Consider the following 20,799-nt stretch of genomic DNA (forward strand, 5'->3'; position numbering starts at 1 on the left):
AAGTAGACAAAAACAAGCAATGGAGGAAAGGACTCTCTATTCAATCAATGGTGCTGGGATAACTGGCTATCCATATGCAGAATAATGAAACTAGGCCCCTACCTATCACCAGATACAAAAATTAACTCAAGATAGATTAAAGGCTTAAGGGTAAGACCTAAAACTACGAAAATTCTAGAAGAAAACCTAAGAAATACCCTTCTGGACATCGGCCTTGGCAAAGAATTTATGACTAACTCCTTAAAAGCAATTACAACAAAAACAAAAATTGACAAGTGGGATCTAATTAAACTAAAGTGCTTCTGCACAGCAAAAGAAACTATCAACAGAGTAAACAGACAACCTACAGAATGGGAGAAAATATTTGCAAACTGTGCATCCAACAAAAGTCTATTATACAGAATCTATAAGGAACTTAATTCTACCAGCAAAAAAAAAAAAAACCAAATAACTCCATTAAAAAGTGGCCAAAAAACATGTCTTCTTAAAAGAAGATATGCAAGAGGCCAACAGACATATGAAAAAAAAAAAAGCTCACTGTCACTAATCATCAGAGAAATGCAAATCAAAACCACAAGAAGATGCCATATCACATCAGTCCAAATAGCTATTACTAAAAAGTCAAAAAGAAACAACAACAAACAAACAAAAAAACAGATGCTCCAAGGCTGTGGAGAAAAGGGAACACACACACACACACATATATACTGTTGGTGGGAATGTAAATTTGTTAAGTCATTGTGGAAAGCAGTTTGGAGATTTTTCAAAGAACTAAAAATGGAACTGCCATTCAACCCAGCAATACCATCACTGGGGATATAGCCTAAGAAAAATAAATTGTTCCACCAAAAGACACATGTACTCATCTGTTCATTACAGCCCTATTTACAATAGCAAAGACATGGAATCTATCTAAGTGCGTGTCAATGGCAGACTGAATAAGGAAAATGTGGTACATACACACCATGAATACTGTGCAGCTATAAGAGAATGAAATCATGTCCTCCGTAGCAACATGGATGTACCTGGAGTCCACTATCCTAAGTGAACTAATGCAGAAACAGAAAACCAAATACTGCATGTTCTCACTTATAATTGGGAGCTAAACTGTGGGTACATATGGACATAAAGATGGGAACAATGGACACTGGGGAATACAAGGGTGGGGGAGCAGGCAGGGAAAGGTAGAAAAACTACCTATTGGGTACTATGCTCATTACCTGGGTGATGGTTTCAATAGGAACCTAACCCTCAGCATCACACAATACACCCATGTAGCAAACCTGCACATGTACCCACTGAATCTAAAATATGTGTCAAAATTAAGAAAAAGAAAAGAAAAGAAAGTCCTGTTCCACTCTGCCTGGGACTACACCATCCCTGCACCTTCCCAGGCTGTCAAGTGCTAGAGCTGGGCTGGAGCAGATGCAGGGTACAGAACTCTCAAGCACTTCACCTCAATTAACACTGCGAATATCAAATTCTTCCCATCCTCTGCCTCTGTCCTCCAACTAAATTTTTTGAAAGTTTTATTTCATCCAAGATGTTAGTCTATTCATCAAACCCTATCTTCCTAGAGAATACAAAAGTAGACTATGACACAATGTCTTCTCAAACCACCAAAAATTCCATTACAGTGTGGGATCTGAGTTAATCCATTTTTGCTCTGAAACCCAGAACTGTGTAGCTGAAAGTACCACACACGGCAGCTCAAAAGTACCATCCACTATAGCCCAGAGCTCAAAATAGCGAGCAGAGACTCATCAACAATAATGTGAGGGGGCAGCTTCCCACCAGAAATATCTTTTGCTAATGCATTGTTCTGAAAGCAAATACTAAGCCTCAAAAAAACATATTTTAGGAGTTTTTCACATTAACTTCTAAATGCACATCAAAATCAGTTACCATTTCTGGGAAAGATGATAGTTACAAGCTCAACCAGATGATAAAACGGGCCCCACAGCAAGGCATTTGAGAGTTTGTATTTAATGCAGAGTTTGAATTTACAATACTAAGTAAAGAGCCTTGATTGGAAATAAAGCATTTGAAACCTCTATTTATTAATAAAATCTTTGACTACACAGTAAGCTTGTTGTTTAACTTGTAGTGTGCAAACAATATTAATTATAAACAGCTCAAGAAACAATGATATCATTCAGAAATAAATATTCTCACTCCCTTTGCTTTTTGCTTTCTAAGATTTGGCCCATAACAGAAAAATAAGTATTAAAGTCTTCTACCATAGCACAGATTACTTTAATATCCGGCATTAGGGCTGAAAATAGGCACAAGAAAGAAATGAATGGCTGGCTATGCTTAATAGAAACGACCTTGCCAACCCCAGGGAATTACATCTCAAACTAGGCCACACATTTGAATTTTGGACTCAAATGTAAGTTTTATTAAAGTCTACATTCTCTATTATTCCTTTCCCTTTTTTAGCCTCCAGACACATGATCATACATACATGGATGACCAGATACATACAAGGTCATGTATCTTTGCCTTTTATAAATTCCAGGCACAAGAGACAGCCCCAGCCATAGCTATATGTGTGTCTATAAACTGACCTTATAAAAAACAAAGGCACAAATACATTGCCATTTTTTAGCAGCAACCACAGGAAGCCATTAGCATGGGGTTTATTATCCCTCCTAATAGGCTCTTTTCCTCTAGTTTCTCCACTGCCCAATCTCCCCTGCTTATCTCTTCCAAATTAATATGATAAAGATGATGCTTCCATTAACAGGTTTTCCTGCTCCACTCTGCCAAATGCTTTGATCTTTCATAGAAGCCCCCGACATCTTCCAAACATTCACCTGACTCTTTCCCAACACTAGCACTTTACTCCAGTCCATCTCCTCAGCACCCCACTAACATTCTTTTCACCACCATGGTGATGCCAACTTCACCCAGGCTCCCAGTCCCTCTCAGGTTCGCCCTCATGGCAAAGCTGACAGCCTCCTCCAGTCCCCCAGGGCTCTGCATCCTTGAGACACAGAACAATGATTGACATCTGGCTTTTAATATGTTCTCTTGTGATACTCCATCCACTGTCACTATGATTGTCTCCTCATCTCATCTGTAAGCTTACTGAAGGCAAAGACCACTTCTTATGCTTATTTTATGTCTTCCACAATACTTACAGAGATGGACAATTATTTTTCTTTCCCCTCTATTTCATACTACTTTAAATCAGGCTGGTGTCTGGATCCTATGTCCAGAGCTAAGTTCCTCTGGCATAGCATCAGGTAAGGGGCGTTTCTGCATGACTTAGAGCCAGTAATTCCATCTTTGCCCCTGAAACTACTTAATTGACATCAAAATAGTGGTGCCAAGGTAGAAACTTCACTCATCTTCCAACTGCTCTAGTCTCTTAAGGCTCTTCTTAACTCTTTCAGCAACTGAAATTGACCACAACTCAACAACATGAGAAACAATTTCCATTCACATGTACTGTGTATAGGGTTGGGTCATGCACTACTTTGTGTTTAGCTATACTAAGAAGGCCCTGATTACAGAGAACAAGACTGTGACTAGTTAAGTGCACCATGGTTTAAGGGGAATGAGAAGAAACTAGAATGGGATCACAGGGTAGCAACAGGAATAATAAAAGGGCTCAGAAGGAGCACTCAAAAAAAGTAGATAGGATTAGACCAAAGAAAAAGTCAGGGTAATGATGGTCTTTAAGTGTATTGTGGGTTCTTTTAAGGAAATCAGTGATCAACTCTTTTCCCTCTGAGGATAAAATGGGAAAGCATTTGTTTTACATGTACTAAGAGATGTAGGTTACATAAACTCTAACCTTGAAGGCAATTGCAAATGAGAGTAGGCTCCTGAAGAGAGCTATTCTATCTCTTTGGTTCGGAAATATTTATGATAGAATAAATGGCACACCTATCCAGGACAGCCCATCTCCAACAGTACTTTCCATTTTTGCCACTCATCCTTGCGGGTATGGACAATGTGATCATGCTATTTTCCTGACCTAAATATCTAGGTGAAATCCCAGGGATTACACTGCAATGAAAGGAAGACCAAACTCATCATTTTAACTACTTTCCAAAACTCCATTTCAGAAATGATATATAGTTAGTTCTTGTAACTTAGGAATTAGATAATACAATTTTACCTGAAAAAAAAAAAAGAAACACAGAAAACCCTTAATCTGTAACTTCAACTGCCTACCCTCAATCTTCATCCATTTCACACCACAAATATCCATGCATTTCATAAGTTCATATGTCCTACATGGAATGATCCTGACCTGGTAAACATCTTAGCCTAAAATGGCAAAAATGGAAAGTACTATTGGAGATGGGATGTTTTTCCCAAGCCTTTCATAGAACACAATCTTTAAAAAGGCTAATTCTTGAAAAATTTATTCCAACTTGTTGTAATCTGAATTTTCTAATAAATTTAGATTAGCATTTTAAAAATACTTCTGATGTTCACGGGCTGTCTTGATGAATTGAAAATTACAGATAGAGGAGCAAGGGATTAAAGAACCTATCAAAAGGTATCATTTGCCATACCCTCTAACACATAGTTAAGACGCACACTGCTAAGTGGTAACAGCCTCTATGAAAACATCATTCTATTCTATTCTATATAAAGATTTCTGCCAATGCTACCCTGAAAGAAGAGCTTAGGTGATCTGAATTTTTTTTTTTAAATTTTCCTCAGATGCCCAGTGTTCAGAATCCTCTTCAAAAGAATATGGCTATAAATAACACATAAAACTACTTCCATTTTTGAAAGGGAATAAAGTTATTCTAATTAATGTTTAAAGCGCCATCTTTTCAATGACAATAGGAGCATCGCGGTTCCATTTATTTCCAGTAGAAATTCTGCTTGCTGAAATTAAGGTAACTGTCAACTCTAGCCACACCTGTGTCTTCACCAGCCACTGCCCTGAACAAGGTAGCCCCCACACCTGACTATGCCTACCATGCTCCCCTCTTTAGTCCCGGGAAGGTTTTTCAGTTTTCTGGAGGTTTATGTTCAAATCTTGTTCCCTCCTTGGCAACATCCCCAGACCAGTGAGACTGAGCTCTAAGTGGTCTCTGATTCACTGGCACCTGATGTCTGAACCGCTCACCTGCACCTTTCCTGCTACCAACTATGCTTCCACTAGTAAGCACCTTGCTCTCCAGCTCACAGGTTCTTCAGGTGTACGTACCGTGTCATACATACCTTTCAACCCACTATATTTATATGACCATTTGAATGTCTGATTAATATCCCTATGAAGGCAGAGATCTGTATATAACTTGATTATGTATAACTTATTTTTGAAGGCCTGAGCACTCAGAATTTATGCTATGCCCCTAGCTTAAGCAGGGTTTTCATCATTGATGATCATTTGATTTCAATTTTCAGCTTTGAACTTCTGGGTGCAGAAAAATTGTATGATAGGGAGTTTCTCACACTTGCTCCTTTGCTCCTCAGAATCACAGGGCACACCTGGATACCAGGACGTTTCCCATATCCCCATTGCCAGTCAGGTAAGGGCAGAGCACGAGTTCTTCTGTCTGTTCTTTAGTTGAGCGTCTCCTACCTACATTCTACATTTAATGAGACTGTTTTGAAAAAAAGCCCAATTCCAGGGAATTTCCTAGGCCACAAAGGCCATGATCAGAGAACCTTTATCTAGATGGTACTGAACAGGTAGCTGAAATACTCTTTTTTTTTTTTTTTTGAGACAGAGTCTTGCTCTGTCTCCCAGGCTGAAGTGCAATGGTACGATCTCAGCTCACTGCAACCTCCACCTCCAGAGTTCAAGCAATTCTCCTGCCTCAGCCTCCCGAGTAGCTGGGCCTACAGGCATGCACCACCATACCTGGCTAATTTTTTTGTATTTTTAGTAGAGATGGGATTTCATCATGTTGGCCAGGCTGGTCTCAAACTCCTGACCTCAAGTGATCCGCCCGCCTCGGCCTTCCAAAGTATCGGGATTACAGGCATGGGTCACCGCGTCTGGCCTGAAATACTCTTTCTTTTGTCCTTTTTGTGGACCTATATTTTTTCCCCCTCCATCACCCCACAACCAATTCAAGCTAGAAACTTCCTGCCCTATGTCCAACAAAGCAATGGTTCTCAAATTTGTATATTTAACTTATGCACTGCATGATGATATTTCAGTCAACAACAGATTACATATACAATGGTGGTCTCATAAGATGGTAACGGAGCTGAAAAATTCCTATTACCTAGTGACGTCTTGGCCTAGGATAATGTGTACATTTATGTCTTAGTTTAACAAAAAAAGTTCTAAAAGTTTTAAAAACACAAATTTTAAAGATAGAAAAAAGCTTATAGAACAAAGATACTAAAAAAGAAAAATTTTTATATAGCTGTACAATGTGTGTATGTGTGTGTGTGTCTGTGTGTGTGTGTTTAAGAGACAGGGTCTTTGCCGGGCACAGTGGCTCGTGCCTGTAATCCCAGCACTTTGGGAGACTGAGGCAGGTAGATTACCTGAGGTCAGGAGTTTGAGACCGGGTGAAACCCCATCTCTATTAAAAATACAAAAATTAGCTAGGCATGGCCGTGCGCACCTGTAATCCCAGCTACTTCGGAGGCTGAGGCGTGAGAATTACTTGAACCTGGGAGGCAGAGATTGCAGTGAGCCAAGATTGCACCACTGCACTCCAGCCTAGGCAATGGAGTTAGACTCTGTCTCAAAAAAAAAAAAAAAAAAAGAGAGAGAGAGGGGCTTGGTATGTTGCCCAGGCTGGGGTGCAGTGGTTAACCACAGGTGCGATCATAGTCCATTATAGCCCTGAACTTCTGAGTGAGACTCTGTCTCAAAACAAAACAAAAATTTATGAATAACCAAGTTCCAAATAAATATATGGCTATTGTTCATTCATTCATTCATTCACCTTATGAGTACCTGCCATGTCAGGCATTGTTGTAGGCACTGGGTTTACAGTGAACAAAACAGACCAAAATCTCTGCCCTCAAAGAGCTTACTCTCTAGTAGGGGGTGAAGATAAATTAATACAATGTATTAAATGATGTAAAATAAAAAAGATAAGGCAGGGACATGTGATACATGTCACATGTATCACATGTGAATACATGTATCACATGAGTTGTTGAAATTTTATATACGGGACAGCCCAGGAAAGGATCACGGAAAACAGACAATTTGGCTGAACAATCTTCTTGATTATCTGGGCAGTCTCCTTGGTCCTTGGTCTTTTCTAAATGGTCTAGAACTTTCTGGCAAAAAAAAAAAATAGATCTTGGTCCTTACCCTGAAAAATGCTCATGATAAACAACAATAATTATAATGAATTATAGATCAAAATAATGAACAAAATATATATGTATACTTAGGCCGGGCGCGGTGGCTCAAGCCTGTAATCCCAGCACTTTGGGAGGCCGAGACGGGCGGATCACGAGGTCAGGAGATCGAGACCATCCTGGCTAACACGGTGAAACCCCGTCTCTACTAAAAAAAATACAAAAAACTAGCCGGGCGAGGTGGCGGGCACCTGTAGTCCCAGCTACTCGGGAGGCTGAGGCAGGAGAATGGCGTAAACCCAGGAGGCGGAGCTTGCAGTGAGCTGAGATCCGGCCACTGCACTCCAGCCTGGGCCACAGAGCGAGACTCCGTCTCAAAAAAAAAAAAAAAAAAAAAAACAATATATATGTATACTTAAAACGAACTGTAATTCATATTTAAAGGGACACTTAGAAATGCCAGACAGTGCTAATTTGTCTTTTGTTAGAAGCAATTCCCCCAGAGAAGAATCTGCACAAATACCAACACATTCAAATCCAAATAGAGATGAATGCTTCTCTTTTGTTTTCAGGTTTCTTATTCTCTCATACAGTGTAAAATACAACCATGATACAGACAAAGTAAAACATTAAAAACCTATCACTGGAACGACATGACGGAATGAACAGATCACATTAAAACAACTCCTTTAAGTTAGTGGGATGAAGGCTGTAATGCACAAGGATGCAAAACAAAGCGATTGAACACTGAAGATAGAATAGCTCCACTCAGAACCCTGCAGTCACGTTCTACTCCCACTGGGTTATTACAAGAAATACCATAAGCTTTTGGGATCTCCTTTTCATTTAATTACAGAATCCATCCATCAATTAAACCACTTTCTTCATCTCATTACCAGCCCAGTACATTTTCTGAGGTGACAAATGGTAATTAGGTTCTCCTTCCTTTAGATGCTGGCATTTTAGTATTCAGTTCCTGCCTTTTGCTCTTTCCCAGGGAAATTTCACACACAATTATACAGCTTCAGTCATTATCCATATGCCAAAGGCTTCCAAATTCTTCTTCCCAACATAGACCACTATCTCAGAGCCCTACTGGACTCTGGAGGTACCATGTTACTCAACCTCAATATACCCCAAACTGAACTCATCTTTCTCCAGCACTGCCCTGCAAGGTGCTTCTGTATTTCATTAGTTGGTGGCAACTCCATCTATCTACCCAGGCAGCTCAGCTGGACACATGGATCCCTCTTCACTCCTCCCATTCAGTCAGTCATCAAATTCTATCGACCCTAACTTTGTCTCTTAAATCTTCTATTTTCTATCACACTATTTCCACCTGTGGCTCTCCCCAGCTCCATTCTATCTCCCCTGTGGCCTGCATGCTGTGCATCTCCCATCACAGGACTTCTTACTTGGTCTCATAAATGTTGCTTACTTATATGTCTCTTTTAATACCCCAGGAGTTCTTTGACAACCTGGTACATTGTCTCTATTATTAGCACTTAGCACAATGTCCTGCATGGAGTATGTGTTCAATTAACACTTAGTAAATGGGCTTGGTGTGGTGGCACGTGCCTGTAATCCCAGCTACTCAGGATCACTTGAGCTCAGGAGTTTGAGACCAGCCTGGGCAACACAGTGAGACCCCCCCATCTCAAAACAACCACAAAATAAAACATGTAGTAAATGGATGAGTAACTCATGAACCATCAGATCCCACAATGTCAGGCATTTTAGAAAGTGAGATGAGTTCACCAACACAATTTCTGCTCACCAATCCCTACCTTGTCACAGCTAAACCTGTGAAGTCACTGGGTCTGAAATTGACCTAAGTTGGTGCTATCAACTCTAACTCCTCCATCGTAACCCTTTCCCACCCTCAAATTTGTTTAGCTCTTGTGTAAAATGTTCAGTGTCCCCTTTCGCCCTTTTTTCAAAACCTATTTTTAGCAAAAAGAGTTCATCCTTGCTTTTCATTCCCAAAGGCATTTTACATCGTTGGCCTTTCTTTCTAGGGGAAATCAGCCTCTGCCCCAACTCAAGAAACAGAAGGCTTTGTCTACAAGGTAGATGTGTGAAGGCGAGGCAGGTGGGAGGGAGGGAAGGGAATTCCAGGGAGAAAGCTTGGCTGGACTCAAGGTCACAGTCAGAACTGGAATGTGCCTCCTGTGCACTCAGCCAGGTCTTGACCAAAAGCCCAGGCTTGTTTTGGCACATGCTCCCCACCCAAAATCCTCTGTCCTGGGACATCAGCTCAGTACCTGAACATCGCAACTCTCGGTGAAACAGAAGAAAACGAAACTGTTGTTTTAGGACTTGGCTGCAATTGGGTCACTTGGGCTAGGAGGAAGACAGCATTCCTCAGGGAAAAGATGGCTATTTCTGCTGGGATTTATAAGAAGTAAAGACGCCAAGGAAATTCAGTGTCCTGATCTGATTAGGATGGAGCAGAAGGGTCTTTGGAGAGAGAAGGGTCTTTGGAGAGAGAGCAAGCCCTGTCAAGATGGTGCAGATGAGGTTTGGAATAAGTCTGAAAAATGGCCCTGGCTTGTACTTTCTGATCAATTTTCCCATAAACCTAAAACTGCTCTAGAATGAAGGAAAGAAATGAAAGAAGGAAACGAAAGAATGAAAGAAAAGTAGGAAAGGAAAGGAAGGGAAGGGAAGGAAGGAAAAGGAAAGGAATAGAATGGAATGAGAAGGGAAGAAAAGGAAAGGAAGAAAGAAAAGAAAAACAAAAAGAAAAGAAATGAAAAGAAAAGAAAAGGCTCTTGCTAATGAGAAATGTCTCATGTCAGAGATGGCTTGAGAATACGAGGGCAGTTGGTGCCTATTCTGTGCTGTGACCTCCCACCATTAGCCCAGACCTTAATTAAGTCTGCTGCTGAAAAGAGCTGCCTTGGGGTAGTGGTACTATGGAAGAGGAGAGAGAGGAAAACTGTGTGGGATGAAGCAATGAAAAAGGCACAGCACTCACAGGAGGAGACCAAGACTTTGAAACTGGCAAGAATTTGGAGTGAGGGAACCACAGGAATGCATACCTCGAGGAATCTTTAGAACTGTGCTGTCCAGTACAGTAGCCACTAACCACATGTGGCTACTGACCGTTTGAAATGTGTCTAGTCCAGGCCGGGCACGGTGGCTCATGCCTGTAATCCCAGCACTTTGGGAGGCCAAGGTGGGTGGATCACCTGAGGTCAGGAGTTCAAGACCAGCCTGGTCAACGTGGTAAAACCCTGTGTCTACAAATAATACAGAAAAAAATTAGCTGGGTGTGGTGTCACAACCCTGTAACTCCAGCTACTAGGGATGCTGAGGTAGGAGAATCGCTTGAATCCAGAAGGTAGAGGTTGCAGTGAGCCAAGATCACTCCATTGCACTCCAGCCCGGGTGACAAGAGTGAAACTCCATCTAAAAAAAAAAAGAATGTGCGGCCAGGTGCAGTGGCTGACGCCTGTAATCCCAGGGCTTTGGGAGGCTGAGGCAGGCAGATCACAAGGTCAAGAGATAGAGACCATCCTGGCCAACATAGTGAAAACTTGTCTCTACTAAAAAAAAAACAAAAAACAAAAAACAAAAATTAGCTGAGTGTGGAGGCGCACACCTGTAGTCCCAGCTACTCAGGAGGCTGAGGCAGGAGAATCCCTTGAACATGGGAGGCGGAGGCTGCAGTGAGCCAAGATCACACCATTGCACTCCAGCCTGGCAACAGAATGAGACTCTGTATCAAACAAATAAAACAAAGCAAAGCAAAAAAAAAAAAAAAAAACAAAAAGAAATGTTCTAGTCTAAATTGAGATGTGTTAAGGTAGTATTAAAAAAAAGAATGTCAAGTATCTCAATACTTTTTATATTACTTATTGAAATAATATTTCGGATAGGGTTAAATAAAACATATTAATGAGAACTACACCTTTCCCTTTCAACCTTTTCAATATGGCTATTAGAATATTTAGAATTATACAAGTGGCTTGCATTTTTTAAAATTTATTTATTTTTTAAGTTTTGGGGTGCATGTGCAGGAAGTGCAGGTTTGTCACACAGGGAAACGTGTGCCAGCTTACATGATATTTCTGCCTGAAGCACTTCACCCTTGCAAGACTTCTCACATTTACAACAGTGATGACAGTGCTGCTCTAGAACCTTGGGAAAAGTCACGGACTCCCTACGGTATAAGGCACAGGGAACCTAAACCACTTTCTCCAGATATTAAAGAAAAGGATGATTCCAGAACGTTGGGACACATAATAGTAGCCATTGCCAGATTAAGTGTGAGAAAATACAAATATATAAGGATAGATGACTGACTCATTTATTTTAGTAACATTTTGTTAAATTGAAAAATAATTCCTACAAATAGCAAGTATTCTTAAAATGGAATTTAATTTAAACAAAAACTCGACTTTTCAAGAACACATTTATAGCATGAAACAAGATATATGATACAACTTTCCAAGATGAGGAATTTACATTTGGTCCTTAGAATTAAACTAAAGGAGAAAAAAGGCAAGGGAGCTTTCACCCCACAGGGGATAAATGAATGTCTATTCTAACACCTCGATGTATTGAACAGTGAGTGCCCAGATCTGAGTCTACTACTCCATACTTTCAAGTAGAAATATAAAATAGAGAGCTGGGTGTGGTGGCTCACACCTGTAATCCCAGCACTTTGGGATGCTGAGGCAGGAGAATCCCTTGAGATTAGGAGTCCAAGACCAGCCTGGCCAACATGATGAAACCCCGTCTCTACTAAAAAACAAAACAAGACAAAACAAAAAAACACAAAAATTAGCTGGGCGTGGTGGTGGGTGACTGTAATCCCAGCTACTTGGGAGGCTAAGCCAGGAGAATTGCTTGAACCCAGGAGGCAGAGGTTGCAGTGAGCTGAGATCGCACCACCGCACTCTAGCCTGGCAACAGAGCGAGACTCCATCTCAAATAAATAAATAAATAATAAAATAGAATATATAAAATAAAATATATACGTGACTGCAGTCGTTTATGGATTGTATTTATTTCACACCAAATCTATCCTTTGAGTCATGTTGCAATACATTTATGAGAAACAATAAAAATACAGTGCTGACTCCAAGTTAGCTAAACTGGATATAACCAGAAAACATTTTTTCTCTGACCTACCCACTAAGAAGCTCTGATTGGGGGTCTATATTAATATACACTTATCTGGTATATGGAATCTGCAAACTTCAGACCTGGGATGATGTAAGTTTCATATGGTCTAGTCTCTTTATTTTACAGATAAGGACACTGAGCCACAGAGAGACAAGTAACTTGTCCGCAATCAGCTGCTTAATGGCAAGGCAGGACTCAAGCCACACAACGTGACAGCACAGCACCCTGGGTGTAACCTTGATATTTCCTCATAGCCAACTTGGGTTGGGTGAAAACTGGGGTTTATCATACTTACTCACAGGGGTTTTCAGGAGGATTAAATAATCCCTCTCTGAGATATGGACACAGCATTTGTAACGCATGTCATGCATTGAGCACTGAGCTCATTTGAGGCAGTTAAGCTCATACCCTTCCCTCTTTCCACCTTCTTGCCCTAGCTACACATGCTAGCATTCTTTCTTCTGAAAACTTTACCTTCAGTGTAAGGAACAGCTGTGGACTCCAGGAAAGCGCTCCCTCCTCCTTTATTCATGTATTTCATGGTCACTAGGAAGACTGGAATCTACCTGAGAGCCCCCCTGGCCGTGGATGGATGGCTTAGGATGACAATGCTGAGTCTTTGTGACGTAAGACACTCAAAACAAAACACAGTTTCCAGAAATGAAGGTGCTTCCAGGCAGGGCATAGGAATGAGGGTGCTTACCCCAGGCAGGGCACAGAGTAAATTTACAGAGTGCTCTCCGAGTCTCATCTGCCTTCCTTCTCTGACATCCTTGAACCACATCTTGAGCTACCCGGACATGCCCTCAGCCCAAGTAACCTATTTATCAAACAAACACACAAAACCATTCTTCTTCCTTTTCTTCCCCAGTTGGCCACGCCCTGGCTCTGAAATAACAGGTTGGCGTATTTCATACAAAGATGCCAATCTTTGTAAACCCCAAAAGGTAGGCTTGTTGATGGAAATCAACACCAAACTGGTAGCTTCTTGGATGGGAGGTCTTTTTCTGCTTGGAGGTCTCCCGAGTGTTCTTGCTTAATTCTCAATTCTCAATACACACACACACACACACACACACACACACACACACACACACACACACAGAGGAGCCAGTGACTTGGCACCCAATCTTGCAAGTTTTCCAGGCCTCCTATAACTAATGGATATTGGGACAAGCTACTTTGTAGTAGGAGTTCCTCATTTCAGAGAAAAAGAAAAAGAAGGCAAAAACCACAGAAGTGTATTTTTATTGCTCTTTCTCAGTGTTAGTCCCTTCTTCCAGGAGAAGGGACCTCGGTGAGCACCCAAAGGCCCATGAACCACTGGTTTTAGCAGGACTCGTTCTCGCCCTAGAGTCTAACTGAATCCCAAACTGGCAGTAAATGATGTCAGGGCTTCTCAGGGCATTCACTTATCATCCAGTGACCCGATGTGGAGTTAAGGGGATGGGCTGGACCCAAGGCGAGCCCTGACCATGGCATGCCACTGAGCCACGAAGCTGGAGGCACCATACCTTTGCAGGTGAAACACTTGATGTGGAAATGTTTGGTCTGGACCCGAAGCACTTCACCCTTGCAAGGCTCCCCACATTTATGGCAGTGAATGACAGGCTTCTCTGATGGGTGGTGAGGGTCCTGAGGGTGCGCCACTGAAAGAAAATCAACAAAAGATCCAGGTGAGTAGAGACCATTCCTGCAAAAGGGGTCATCATGGTATCTCTGTAATTTTGGTGTCAAACGAGTCACAGAGATTGATTCGACAGGGTGAACGGGGCAGCCCCTCCAAGCCACAATCCTGGAGACACAAAGACCCATAAGACAGTCGTGGCTTTAACAGTCCAGGGGAGAAAACACCAGGCGTGCTCCTCAGTGGAGCCTGCCGTCTTCTCCCTTCCTCCCAGACTTCTCTGGGATGACATCAATGAACTATTGAATACACAATCTTGCTTAGTTCAATATTTTGTAATGTGGATTTGTAATATGTCTTTATATTGATTCAGAAGGCACCTTCAGCAGGAGTTCACTGTGGACTGTAAGTCCTCGAAGATGGGGACCATTTCTTAAAGTTTATCCTTTTTGTCTCACCAGTTGTATTTCTCCCTCCTTCTCCCAGCTTCTTGGGACATAGCAGAATGTTCAGGCACCAAAGGTGCTCAGTAAATGTTTCTTTACTCATTAATTAGCGTGTGCTGGACAGTTTCTAGCCTGCTTTACCAGAGGGTCACTCCTGATCATAAACGGCAACTCATCCAATCTGTTGTGGGCCTATGATAAGCCTCCCATTATGTGCATAGTGTCTGATACACACACTGCGGGCAGTAAATTTTTAAAAAATAAACTACGAACAACATGGATCTCTCTGAACCTCAGTTTCCTTTCCCATAAAACAAAGAGGACTGGCCCAGGGGATTTATAGCGTCTTTTCAGACCCTAACATCACATGATGGGGCTTACAAGGATACTAAGAGAATACTAAAAGAATACTCATAGTTTCCAGAGTGTGGCCTTCAGAGACTAGAAGTTACTGTGACTGCCCAGCGCTGGGACTGGGATGTACAGCCTCCCCTTTACAAAGGCCTGGAGATAAGGCAGTGAGGGGACACTTGTGGCTTTGAGCTCACCAAGAGTTTTCATTTAACTTGCAGTTTCTCCAGCTAGAGAATGCAGATAGGCAGTGTTTGCTACCAAATTCCCTTTTTGATGTGGAGCCTCAGAAGCAGGAACATCATGGTGATATATAAAAACATACTCCTTAGGGAATGACATGAGCAAGAATGACATGAGCAAGGAATGACATGGGACAAGAACATTGAACCTAAAATTAATCAACCAACACAAAGATGATTTTTCTCTCCAAAGGTAAAACCAGGTTGAGCAGGGGGCAGATGTGGGCAGATACTGCTGAAACTCAGTTTAGGAAACACCTTACAACAAGGAGCTCGCTGTATACCACAATATAACAGTTCACTGTTTCTCTCAGACCTCAGCAGTGTTCTCATTTCGCCTGGCAAGAGTTTGAACAAGATAGTCCAAATAATCCATTATTGGCTAACTTCTGAGAAACAAGGTTCTTCTTGTGAGATTCTGATTAGGAGCAGGTGTAGTTTCAGGTGGAACACCTGATCTGTGTTCTCTGCAATGGACCCTGGGAATGGCCACAAAGATACCACGGTTGCAATTCACCTGCAATTCCATATCTACCCCCTGGGATCTCTCTTGAAAACCTGTATTTACAACATAACTCAGTTATTATCTAAAGGAATTAAGGAGGGACATGCTCTCAAGATCTCTAAACAATAACTGACTTTTAAAGTGATGCATATCAAGGCCAAAAAACCTATCCCTTGCACATTAAAAAAAAAAAAAAAGTTTTCTTGGCTGGGCTTGGTGGCTCACGCCTGTAATCCCAGCGCTTTGGGAGGCCCAGGTGGGCGGATCACCTGAGGTCAGGAGTTTGAGACCAGCCTGGCTAACATGGTGAAACCCGGTCTCTACTAACAATACAAAAATTAGTCGGGCGTGGTGGCAGGTGCCTGTAATCCTAGCTACTCAGGAAGCTGAGGCAGGAGAATCGCTTGAACACGGGAGGCGGAGGTTGCAGTGAGCCGAGATCACACCATTGCACTCCAGCCTGGAGGACAAGAGCGAGTCTTTGTCTCAAAAAAAAAAAGTTTTCCCAAAAATATCTGCTTTAAGTCCTTGTGTTTTTTAAGTTAATTCCTGCTTCCTATAAGAAAGAAGACAAGTGGTATTTATTGGCATCTACTAAATGCCACACATAGTGCAGGGTGTTTACATAAGCCACTTTATTTCATCCTCACCACCTCTCTCTCTCAGTGAAGTGAGTAATACTGTTCCCATTTGACAGTTGACAGATAAGGAAACAGAGCCGCAGAGAAGTTGAACAACCTGCCCAAGAAGCAGAGGAAGCTGAAAGATCCACACCCAGGCCTTTCTGACTGCCAAGTTCATGTTCCTTCCATGAAGTTTGTAAAAATCAGAAAATTGTTGTAAGTCAAAAATAATTATTATTTATAAGTATTATTATTATACCTTTAATTTATATGGCAAGTTCAAGTGCCGTTCTAAAAGCAGCAGCTAGGGCTTGGCGTGTAAAGGGCACACACGTAGTAATAAGGTTTTTGATAACTGAGCATGGCACCCAGGTGGTAACACACAAGGCAACTGTATGGATCCCCCTGATCAGAACCTTCTGTACCATGTATTAAAAAGGCAGGTTCTTCAGCCCCAGTGACTAGGAGTGGGAGTCACGCATCTACCTTTTTAGTAAACTACTCAGGTGATTCTTACGCATACTCCAATTTAAGAGCTATATTTCCCTTTAGAATTCAGACAATATGAATATGCCAGCTGCAGAGAAGAGCTAGAATTTCAAAAGTAATTCAAAAGACCATCCTCTTCAGCAACAATATGAGAACATAGTGAATCTCTTGACTATACAGGAGAATGCATTTTTGGATAAGAAAATGCACTGTAGTTTTTCTTAACACTTGAATTTCTTATTGCTAAGCAAGGAAGTCATGCTGAGTAATGATGAGGGAAGGAAAATATCATTTCATTTCTTGGCTTTTCTCTATGTCCAAATAAAGGAGCCACTGCCAATGCTGGCACCAGCTACCAAGGTCAGAACTGGGATCAGCATCTGCATTTTGCAAGAGTTTCCCTTTGGAAATATACATTACACCACAAAGTCTTCCATGCCCAGAGATGACTTGCTTTGCTTTCACCCAGAGACTAGACCGTGTTTAGTTGCCTTTCCTTCATACAACAGCCTAGGCAGACACATCAGAACAACCCATTTGTAAAGAATTCGGCTTTTCTTACTAGAGAAGGACAGAATCCAAAGACCAAGAGAGATTCGGTTCTTATTTCATCCCAACTCAAGTCAGTGTCAAGAAAGGAATCTCTCTCCTTTTCAAAAATGAATAAAGAGGTTAATTTTATATAACTGTCTTTGACAGTCTGGTTATTACCAAATGTATGTTTGTTGACCTAATGTTACAATTTTGAAATACGCTGCGTCATTTCCAATACAGACATGACATTGGTTCTGCACTTCCCCTTATCTGCCAACTGGCTCTGCTGCAAATTTTTACTTGACTGTTCCATCTTTCAAGGCTCAAGTGGTCCCTACTTATTTTATTGATAGGGAAACTCAGGAGCAAAGAGTTTACATTCCTTGCCCAAAGTCATCAGGAGTTACTGGCAGAGGCACACTTAGCACTCAGGCTCCCAGCCCTTTCCACTCTACCAAGTAGTCAATGATTTACCCTGGAACTTGAGCAGACACAGTTCAAACCTTCCATGGCTCATCATTTTTGTTGCCTAAATAAGGATTGTACAACGAAAAACCGAAAGCATGGCTGCATACTCTCTGAACAATGAGGAAATACCTACAAAGAGCCAAGAGTCCACTTGCCTGAAAAAGTAATGGGATTCCTCCACTGCAGAATACCCAGTTTGGAGGAATTCTCACTACTCAGCTAAAGCAGCCGATTGCACCGCTTACTGGGGAGTTTCACACTGTCTTTCAGAGTCAAGCAAAGCAGATCAGCCACGTCTCTGAACTCCAGTGCAGGACGGAAAGCAAAAATGCCACTTTCGATGTGTTACTTTTGGAATGTCTATTAACGATCTCAGGCAATGAGACTGGGAGAATGAGACCATTGCAGAAATTCCAGTAACCTTCAGTGCAGTCAAGCAGAGGCCATGACAGATCATAAGAGGAAGTCCACAAAGCTAAGCAGAGTCCCTCTTTCAAATCCAGAACTAGCCTCATCTTGCCCAAGCTACCTCTCTCTGGGGAACAGACTGTGGAACTAGACTGCCACAAACAGAACATCTGGGAAAGCACATTTGAAATAAAAATCTCCTAACAGGTAAATATCACAAACCTGTGACAGAGTACTTTTTTTTTTTTTCTTCTTCTTTTTTTTTTGTGACAGAGTCTTGCTCTGTCGCCAGGCTGGAATGCAGTGGTGTGATGTCAGCTCACTGCAACCTCTGCCTCCTGGATTCAAGCAGTTCTTCTGCCTCAGTCTCCCCAGTAGCTGGGACTATAGGCGCACACTACCACGCCCAGCTAATTTTTGTATTTTTAGTAGAGACGGAGTTTCCCCATGTTGGCCAGGATAGTCTCGATCTCTTGACCTTGTGATCCGCCCGCCTCGGCCTCCCAAAGTGCTGGGATTACAGGCATAAGCCATCGCGCCCGGCCCAGAGTACTCTTAGTTACAGCTTGCTCTGGGTCATCTGAAATACTCAGTATATCGCAGGTAACATCCATATTCTCCCTCTCAAGCCCCCTTCCTTCCTCATTGCACCATCACTCCCTAACCCCTAAGCCTTTGGAACAACACGGTGCTTGATGGCTTCCAAAACCCTTTCCTCTGCTCTATCTCATTTCACTCTCACAGGAGTTCTCAGGTAGGAAGAACAGGTACCATCAACCCCTTCTTAGAAACAGACAAACTGAGGCTCAGAGGAATGAAGTGACTCACCCAAGGTGGCGCAGCCAAGCAATAAAGAGTTGGCGGCAACCTAGTGCAGTGACTTCTAACCCAGACCTCTTTATACCAGAATAATCCCCTACTCACCAGTGCTTCAACCTGAGTCTACCCTCTCTTTCATTTCCCACCAAATTTTGTCCACCCTCACATCCCCTTTGCCTCATCCCTTTTCCTGTCCCATGAACCCAGGCCCTCAACTCCTTTTTCTTGGATTGCTGAAAATTTCCCACGCCCTGGTTTTTTTTGTTTGTTTGTTTTTTCTGAGACTGAGTTTTGCTCTGTCACCAGGCTGGAGTGCAGCAGCACGATCTCGGCTCCCTGCAATCTCTACCTCCCAGGTTTAAGCGATTCCCCTGCCTCAGCCTCCCAAGTAGCTGGGACTACAGGCACGCACCACCACGCTCAGCTAATTTTTGTATTTTAGTAGAGACAGGGTTTCACCATGTTGGCCAGGATGGTCTCGACCTCTTGACCTCGGGATCTACCCGGCTCTGCCTCCCAAAGTGTTGGGATTACAGGTGTGAGCCACCGCACCGGCCACCGCACCTGGCCCCTGGCTTTTTTCTCCAAATGCAACCAGCAAAGCGTATTCTACCCAGGGAGGTGCAGCCTAACTCCCCACTCCTTAAGTGTGGGCTGTACATAGTGATCTCCTCCTATAGAGTACAGTGTGGATAGGAAGAAAAAAACGACTAACTTTACAATAGAGAAATCTGACAGACAATATCCCAGCCACGTGAGCAAGGTAAACATCAACAATGATAAGTCACGTTGACAGAATGTACCTTTGATATGATGTGATGAAAACAGGCACTTTCCCTCTGTGGTCTTCCTCCCAGAAACAAAACAAAACAAAACAAAACAAAACCCATAATCCTTATGAAATCATGAGAAAAATCCCAAATGGAGGGACATTCTGCAAAACAAAAACACCTGACAACTACTCTTCAAAATTGTAAAGATCATAAAAAACAAAGAATGTCTGAGAAATGATCACAGCCAAGAGGAGCCTACAGAGATGTGATGACTAAACGTAATGTGGGATCCTGGATGGGATCCCAGAACAGAGAAAGAACATTAGGTAAAAACTACGGAAATCTGAATAGTGTGGACTTTAGTTTACAACAGTGTGCCAATATGGTCCAGTAACTATAACAAATGTATTATACCAACGTAAAATGTTACTAACAGGGGAAACCAAGTGTTGAGTATATAGGAAATACCTGTATTATCTTCTCAATTTTTTTTATTCATCTAAAATGGTTTTAAGAAAATAAAGCTTATAAGCTGGGCACGGTGGCTCATGCCTGTAATCCCAGCACTTTGGGAGGCCAAGGTGGGCGGATCATTTAAGGTCAGGAGTTCAAGACCAGCCTGGCCAACATGGTAAAACCCCATCTCTACTAAAAATACAAAAATTAGCTGGGCATGGTGGCGTGCACCTGTAGTCCCAGCTACTCGGGAGGCCGAAGCAGGAGAATTGTTTGAACCCAGGAGGCAGAGGTTGCAGTGAGCCGAGATTGTGCCATTGCACTCCACCCTGGGACACAAGAGCAAAAGTCTGTCTCCAAAAAAATAAATAAATAAAATAAAATAAAGCTTATTTTAAAAAGAAAAACAAAGGCTGGGCACGGTGGCTCACACCTGTAATCTCAGCACTTTGGGAGGCTGGGGTGGGCAGATCAACTGAGGTCAGGAGTTCCAAACCAGCCTGGCCAACATGGCAAAACTCTGTCTCTACTAAAAATACAAAAATTAGCTGGGTGTGGTGGCAGGTGCCTGTAATCCCAGCTACTTGGGAGGCTGAGACAGGAGATTCGCTTGAACCCAGGAGGCGGAGGTTGCAGTGAACCAAGATCATGCCACGGCACTCCAGCCT

General features: G+C 42.2%; 1 protein-coding gene across 6 annotated transcripts in view; it reads right to left on the minus strand.

Moving 5' to 3' along the window:
- ABLIM1 (actin binding LIM protein 1) overlaps positions 1-20,799 on the minus strand; it is a 251,805-nt gene that overhangs the window by 153,606 nt on the left and 77,400 nt on the right. For all 6 annotated transcript variants that reach the window (XM_025395745.1, XM_025395743.1, XM_025395747.1 and 3 more), the window contains exon 2: positions 13,905-14,039. In XM_025395745.1, the coding sequence (XP_025251530.1) occupies positions 13,905-14,039 (135 nt within the window). The remainder of the gene's footprint in view (positions 1-13,904; positions 14,040-20,799) is intronic.

Source organism: Theropithecus gelada, chromosome 9 (assembly GCF_003255815.1).
Source record: "Theropithecus gelada isolate Dixy chromosome 9, Tgel_1.0, whole genome shotgun sequence".
Classification (NCBI taxonomy): Eukaryota; Metazoa; Chordata; class Mammalia; order Primates; family Cercopithecidae; genus Theropithecus; species Theropithecus gelada.